At 33.1% G+C, this 7500-nt stretch overlaps 2 protein-coding genes across 3 annotated transcripts; one reads left to right on the plus strand and one right to left on the minus strand.

The window, feature by feature from the left end:
- Nucleotides 1-783: 783 nt before the first annotated feature.
- On the plus strand, nucleotides 784-3096 carry LOC130815437 (pentatricopeptide repeat-containing protein At1g77170, mitochondrial). The gene has a single exon (XM_057681913.1). It carries the CDS (start codon nucleotides 1228-1230, stop codon nucleotides 2635-2637), a length of 1410 nt encoding a protein of 469 aa, XP_057537896.1. The 5' UTR covers nucleotides 784-1227; the 3' UTR covers nucleotides 2638-3096.
- A 184-nt stretch (nucleotides 3097-3280) lies between these two features.
- Nucleotides 3281-6329, minus strand: LOC130815438 (lachrymatory-factor synthase-like). Of its 2 annotated transcripts, none has more exons than XM_057681915.1 (2): nucleotides 6259-6329; nucleotides 3281-5895 (listed from the first exon to the last, which is right to left on the minus strand). In XM_057681915.1, exon 2 carries the CDS (start codon nucleotides 4079-4081, stop codon nucleotides 3608-3610), a length of 474 nt encoding a protein of 157 aa, XP_057537898.1. In that variant the 5' UTR covers nucleotides 4082-5895; nucleotides 6259-6329; the 3' UTR covers nucleotides 3281-3607. The 2 variants fall into 2 exon arrangements, with proteins under 2 accessions (XP_057537898.1, XP_057537897.1); XM_057681914.1 differs by having other exon boundaries at nucleotides 4081-5895.
- Nucleotides 6330-7500: the final 1171 nt, after the last annotated feature.

Below are 7500 nucleotides of genomic sequence, written 5' to 3' on the forward strand. Positions count from 1 at the left end.
AAAATCGGATAATTTATCCGTTTCTTGAAAAGCGAATAATTCGAAAAAGATATTCGATTTATAACGCAAATACCGGATCCATATTCGACTCAGAGTATTTACAAAACAGGAATCCGGATATCTAATTTTCTAATTTTATTATTATTTTATATTTTAACATATATAATATATTTCTATAAAAATTTTAAAGTTGAAAATCGGATATCTAATTTAATGTGGATCGAAACCGGATCATGATTTTCAATATTTGAAAAATCGGATATTCGGAATTCTTAATATGGATCGATTCGGCGTGCGGTTTTAAACACTCCTAGACATTCTTCCATTTCTGGCATTTTGTTCGCAAACAAGTAAGATTTTTTCATGGTTTAAAGATTAGTCTCCATAATTTGACAGATGAAAGAAAGATGGTCATTTTGAAAGAGCGAACAATCAAATTCCAATAAAAATGAGTTAAGTTAGGGAGAAGAGAAAACAATCAAATTTCAGAGTTGAAGGTCATTTAAAAATTTAATGACTGATATTCGGTGAGATAATTACAATGTTTACACTTTATTTATAATGTCTATAATTATAAGACTATATAATTAATAAATGATATATAAATTTCACAATTATATTGTATAAAACTTCAACTTTTTTTTTTTTTTTTTGCCAATTTAGTCAATCTAATGTAAATTTCAAATCAAAAAAAAGATCTTGAAGTATTTGTCAAGTATATATTGATTAGTGTTAAATATACTAAAGATATACATCACACCAGCTCACAAGGTGTACAACAGTGGCACAATACTAAGGAGCAGCAGCTTGATGAAGAGGAAGCAAATGTTCATCAAGATGACAAACAAGCAGCTTACTGCCAGAAGTATGCAAAGGAGTCCAGTTCAGTATCAGATGAGGCTATACTTTATTAAGCTAAGTTGGTTATTAAAGAGTGATTAAGATAGGAACATTGTTAGTTAGAAAGTTGTTATAACAATTAGTTTGTTATAACTGATTGTGCATTCTTGTTTTCTTGATTGTTTACTCCCTATATAAGGAGCCTTGTATTCCTTCTCATGTACTACTGATTTTTGTCATCAATAATAAAATTCTCTTTTTCCTTTAGCTACCTTTTCTTACAATTAGTATTGCGGGAAATAACATGGGAGTCAATTTAACTTCTCCAAATTGCTAGATCAGTAGCAAGAACTAGCAATTTATAATCTGTCAAAACAACTTTGACGGATGATCTCTCTACAAAAGCTACGCAATCTTCCATATCCAAAAGGCGCCCTTTTTTTTCACAATCTCAATCACACTCTCATAGCCCCAACATTTGAATCATTTCATAAATCTCCAATCAATCACACAATAACCAAAAACCCAAGAAATAATGTTCTAAACTTACTGTCGTCTTGCACAAGTTTACATCAACTTCATCAAATCCATGGTCATATCATTAGAACCCACTTCTTAGAATTCAATAATGTATCATTTTATTGGAACACCATAATAAGATTATACACTAGACTAAGTTCTCCATCTTATAGTTTTCATGTTTACATGCGTATGTGTAAAACAGGGGTTTTACCTGATAAATATACACTTCCTATCATCATTAAAGCAGTTAGGCAAGTTTACTCTTTTAGAACAAGCTTGCAATTTCATGGGGTTTCAATCCGTCTTGGGCTTGAGAATGATGAGTTTATTGAAAGTGGATTGATTAATATGTATGTAAAAGAATGTGAATTTAGAGATGCATATAAGCTGTTTGATGAAAGTTCTGAGAGAAAATTGGGTTCTTGGAATGCTGTTATAGCTGGGCTTTCACAAAGTGGGTATTTAAGGGATGCTGTGGATATGTATCTGAGGATGAGGAGAAATGGACTTGTCCCGGATGGTGTGACTATGGTTAGTGTTACTTCGGCGTGTGGAGGGTTAGGGGATTTGAAGCTAGCCCTTCAGTTGCATAGATGTATTTTCTCAGTTAATTGGAAGGGTAAACAGAGTGTTTTGATGATGAATTCAGTTATTGATATGTATGGGAAATGTGGAAGGATGGACTTTGCTTATGGAGTGTTTAAGAATATGAATGAACGAAATGTGTCATCGTGGACGTCCATAATAGTGGGTTATGCTACGCATGGGCATTCAAATGAAGCGATGGAGTTCTTTCATACTATGATAAAAGCTGGTGTGAGGCCTAATTATGTCACTTTTATAGGAGTGTTGAGTGCATGTGTGCATGGTGGGATGGTCGACGATGGGAAGCGTTGCTTCCGAATGATGAAGAGTGTGTATGGGATTGAGCCCTGTGTGCAGCATTATGGATGTCTGGCGGATTTACTTGGTCGAGCAGGATTGCTGGAAGAGGCAAGAAATATGGTGGAAGAAATGCCTATGAAGCCAAATGTAGCCATTTGGGGCTGCTTGTTGGCAGCAAGTGAGAGATACAACAATCTAAACATGGGAGAATGGGCTGCTAAGCATTTTCTGCAGCTAGAGCCATGGAATGACGGGGTTTATGTCGTTTTGTCGAATATTTATGCGAGTAGAGATATGTGGAAGGAGGTTGAAAAGATCAGGAACATCATGGAACAAAGAAGATTGGGTAAGCTTCAAGGTTATAGTTCAGTGACAGCTACTACCAATTGAAATCTTCCTTTTCCCTTTTGGGTGGTAAGAATACACCCACTCGGTTGCTACCCATCTAATTGGCTGGCGGGGCAGATCGAGGATACTCGATTTAGGAGACCGCAACCTGACCTTCCACATAATGTTCACTTTAAATGCCCGAATTAGTCTCAAGACCATTTCTGATAAACTGACCAGATTTTTGTTTGCATTTCATGAAAGATTCACAGTAAATCAAATATCTCTAGGTTTGCAATAGTTGCACTTTTTTTGTTTAAATTGATTTTTCATAATACATGAGATCATCTTTCATGATTTTAGACTACTATCAAAATTATATAGCTTATACGGCCCGTTTGGTTGATGGTAATGAAGTAATGGGAATGAAATATTGTAATGGCAATAGTAATGAAGGAATGGATATGAGAATTGGTAATGAAGATTTTTTTGTTTGGTTTGCATGATTAAAGAATGGTAATGGAAGATAATATTCTATTGATTGCATTTGGTTGTTAGTAATAAAAAATGGTAATGACTCTTAGTTTCATTATTGTATATTTGTATCTAAAAGCATTATTGTATCTAAATTATTCTATCTAATGATTCTTTTTTTTAATAATAATATTTTTTTGGATAATTACATATATTACCTTTTTTTTCTTCACTATTTTTTTTCTTCAGCTCGAAACAACATTACCTTATTTTATTACCACAGTAATACTTCATTACCATTACAGCCTAATGCCAGGTTGTTTGATGGTAATAAAAATGGCCCTTTTTGGTAATTTCATTACCTTATTTTATTACCATCCATTACCATTGAAGGCATCCAAACAACCAAATTTTTTATTACTTAATTTTATTACCATTACCGCCCTCTAATACCATGTACCAAACGGGCCGATAAAGTTAAACTAGAATACGAACAAAATCGACAGCAAATTAGAATTATGCTACTCTCTTGAGAGTTTAATTGATTCTCTTCAGACTTCTAAGCTCCAGTTTTGAGAGCTTCCTCCATCCTTTTGGCCATCACGTTCAAGCCATTACTGATAAACTGATCCAAATTCTCGAGCTTCCACCCTTCTACAGGCTCAACCTCGTAAACCCATTCAATGGCACACCTATCAGCACGAGGCAGTACTGTCACCTTCGATACATACGAGTTAAACCCGACATTCCCATCAATGATTGAGTAAGCAAAAGTCATATTTTCTGGATCAATGGACAGTAATTTTTGCTTAGTCCAGTTGAAATGGTTTCCATCAGCATGCTCTATGTGGGTCTTAAACCCAGCACAATAGCGAACACATCCAGGCTCGCCATTAACGCCCTCCACCCTGATGCACGATTCAAGAGTCGGAAACCACTTGTTAAGGCTACAGAAGTCTGCTAAGAAAGGCCAGACATCTTCAGCCTTTGCATCAGTTATCTCTACACATGCCTTCCCATGCCATTTTGCCATACTGCGCTCAAAATGAAGGCTTAATTGAAATTTATTTTGTACTGATAAAATAAACCTTGAGAGACCAATATATAAAAGCCTTTGTTATGTAATAAGCAATTCTTCCATGAGTTTTTCATTTGAGAAGACATTGTGAGGTTAATTACACGTGACCCACGTTATTACAAAATTTGTGTGAAGCTAAGAGAACGTCACCACAGTTGTGTTGAATGAGTGGTTGAACTAAAATGCAAGAGATAATTGTGCCGTAATTTTTGTTTATTAGCCAAAAGACAAGATGACAAATAGGAGGTGATCTACACTGTCAATTTATATTATAGCCCTTCAAAAGTCAAGGCAAAGTAGACTCATTCTGATATAAACACAAGAACATTTTTTTTGTACTTTTATGTGTCATTGAGATTGTAACATTACGCAAATTTATATGAGAACTTTTGAGAGGAAACATTACAATTTTAATGAGATGGTGGGAGGACATGTTTGGTCTTTATTCTCTAATTAGTTTTTTTAGTGTACCATGTACAATTATGCTCCATTTTGGTGAAGTTTACATTCATTTTGCTTAATTTTGTGGTACATTTGTAATAATTCACCTAATGATGCAATTTTATCATTTTGTTGTAATTTTGAGGTGAATTGGGAAATATTATGGCAAATGATAGGGCTATGAAAATACACAAGGGTGAAGGCCCGGAGAAATGACCCAAAACCCATAGCAAATGAAGATGAACCAAGCTAAGCAAGTCCAAACAAGCCTAGACCAGTCTTCTTAAGCCGCGATCGTCGCTCAAGCAAATGGTGAAAGCAGCTAAGCGATGAGTTATCATCGTTTGTTCCACAGCGAAAAGTGGAGATTCTTTTGGAGTGCATTGTGTTGGTCAGTGACTAAGGCACAAGTTGCCGCTTAATAGGACAAGTTGGTCAGCGAAAATGGTGATTAGATTGTTATTTAGGGTTTGAGGGATTAGACCGGGAAAAAAATTTGTTTGTAGTAGTGCCAAGTGGCAGATTCTCTTATTGTTTTAGAAAATAGTATGATGATTAGTAATCTCCAATTACATACTTATCACAGTTAAATCAGAATGATTCAAGACATAAAATTTGGTAAATGGACTACTAACAGTCACTAAATCTAATTCAAGAATCATTCTGAAGGAGGTCCCTCATAGCTGCTTGTCCAGAATCAACTGCTACCGTCACATCTTCTATCTCTTCAACACCTACCATTTCCTTGCTGGGCATTCCTGATCTTGATTCATTCACATCGAGAAAACTCTGAACCTGGATATCAGTTCTTCTAGAAGGTCCAGATTCATGTTTAGAAACTTCCAATTTCTGTTCACCATTTTTCAAGATCAATGGACCAACTTTCATTATTGAATCTTCATTTCCCTTCACATTTTCTCTTGTTGAGAATTCTCCATATCTTATCCAAGATTCAGAATCTTTAAGAAATGCATCATCTTCTTCACTATTTTCATTCTCTTTAATGACTTCTGCTTCATTTTTGGTCATCCCTTTGGCTGCTCGAGAAAAACCCGTTTGATACAACACAATACCCCCTTTTCGACCCAAAAGTTTCTCAATTTGTTGGTTTTGAAAATCAATATCTTTTATGCGATGGTTATAAGCGTAAGCTTTTTTGAGTCGAAGGATATAATCAATCTGGTAAAGCAACCAGAGAACAAAAACCAGGAGCAACAGACACTGTAGAAACTTCTTACAATAAAACCTATCAAGCCGCCATACATGCTCATCAAGCTCTCGGGGATTATACCCAAATTCAATCATTGCTTATCACCAATTAATTGCAACTACACCCATAAAAAATAAAGTCAGAAATTTCACAACTGTAATTCTTGGACAATAAGATTAATTTAGGTAAAATTCTTTCGACACAACCCAAATTCTTTAAGATATATTAATATTATCCCTCATTATTAATTAAAAAAAGAGGAAAATTTAAAAGAAACTACTCAAAAAACAAAGTAAAGAACTATTTTTAATGGAAATGTAATTACTACACTATTTAATTTCTTAGATATAAAACCAATTTTCAAACATTAAATAAAATCTATATTTAATTCAAGATATGAGAATTCTGATAATGCTTAATCCCTACAAAAAATATCAAAAACAGTAGAAAGAAAATAAGAGAAAAGAGCTTCTAAAATTACCCAGTAATTCTCTACACGAAAAAATCGACAAAACGCAGCAAGAGCCTATGAACTTTAGTCGTTGTAGTTTTATCTCTTTGGTTTGGAGTTTCGTTGAAAATTAATGTATTTATAGCGTGTTTTCTTGGGTGGGTTTTGGAGTTGTTAGTTTGAACGGGAAAAGAAGCGGTTATATTTTCATCCAAGTTTCCAAAAATACCCAAACTCACTTACGTGAATTTAATCCGAGAAATTTGCCCTTGGTCCGACATGATTCGAGAAATTTAATCCGATTTAAATTCGAAAAAAGAAATATTTGACTCCGAATCTGATTATATAGTTCCTTCTGATTCAGAGAAAGACTGGAGTTGGACCTCATTAAAAATTTGATATTCTGACCCGACTCTGACTCTGACACCACACGCGACTTTGAATTCAAATTTAAACCATTTTTAATTTGAACAAATTTAAACTTCATCGAAAAAATAAAGTGATAATAACTTTATACAAATTAAATTTGTGAACTTGACATCTGAGTCATAGATTAAATCAAATTAAAGTAAAACGCCTAAACTCGATTTGTGTTTCTTATTAATTCAAGTTTACAATAGTTATGATTTGATATCAAATAAAAATATAATACTTCAAGTTTTAGACATAATGATTTTGGTCTATAATTGAATATTAGAAAAGAGATCGCGTGATTTACAACCAAGGCTGCTAAAAGCGTAAAATTGATTTGTAGAATCAAATGATTCAAGAATTTTGCAAAAAATAAGTTGTAATTGCTTATGTATATTGTTTAGCCATTTCTTTTATAAAATAACACTTAAAGTTCATTTAATATTTTAAAAAGTTTATTATCATTCAAAAAATACATATATACTTCTTATTTGTTTCTTTTTTCTCTTATTTTTATTAATTGGCAAACATAAAAAGATGTATATTAATCATATAATCAATAATTTAGTAAAACAAACATACCAAGCAGATACAATAACAATAATCCTTAGTAAATTAAGCAATGCCTATTAGAGTGATTTGTAATAGGTTTATTAAAGCCACATTGTATTGTAACATTTTTAAAGTCTTAATAATTTTATTACAACAAATAAAAAAACTCAATAATTTGTACAATCAATAATTCAAAAATTATCAATTATAAATATCAATTCAACCATTCATAAGTAGGTAATACCAAATGAAATCAAGCCTGAATTGGTAATCTAGATAAAAAAACAACTCTAATGAAATCAGCTCTAA

The sequence above is a fragment of the Amaranthus tricolor genome, chromosome 6, assembly GCF_026212465.1.
Source record: "Amaranthus tricolor cultivar Red isolate AtriRed21 chromosome 6, ASM2621246v1, whole genome shotgun sequence".
Lineage (NCBI taxonomy): Eukaryota > Viridiplantae > Streptophyta > Magnoliopsida > Caryophyllales > Amaranthaceae > Amaranthus > Amaranthus tricolor.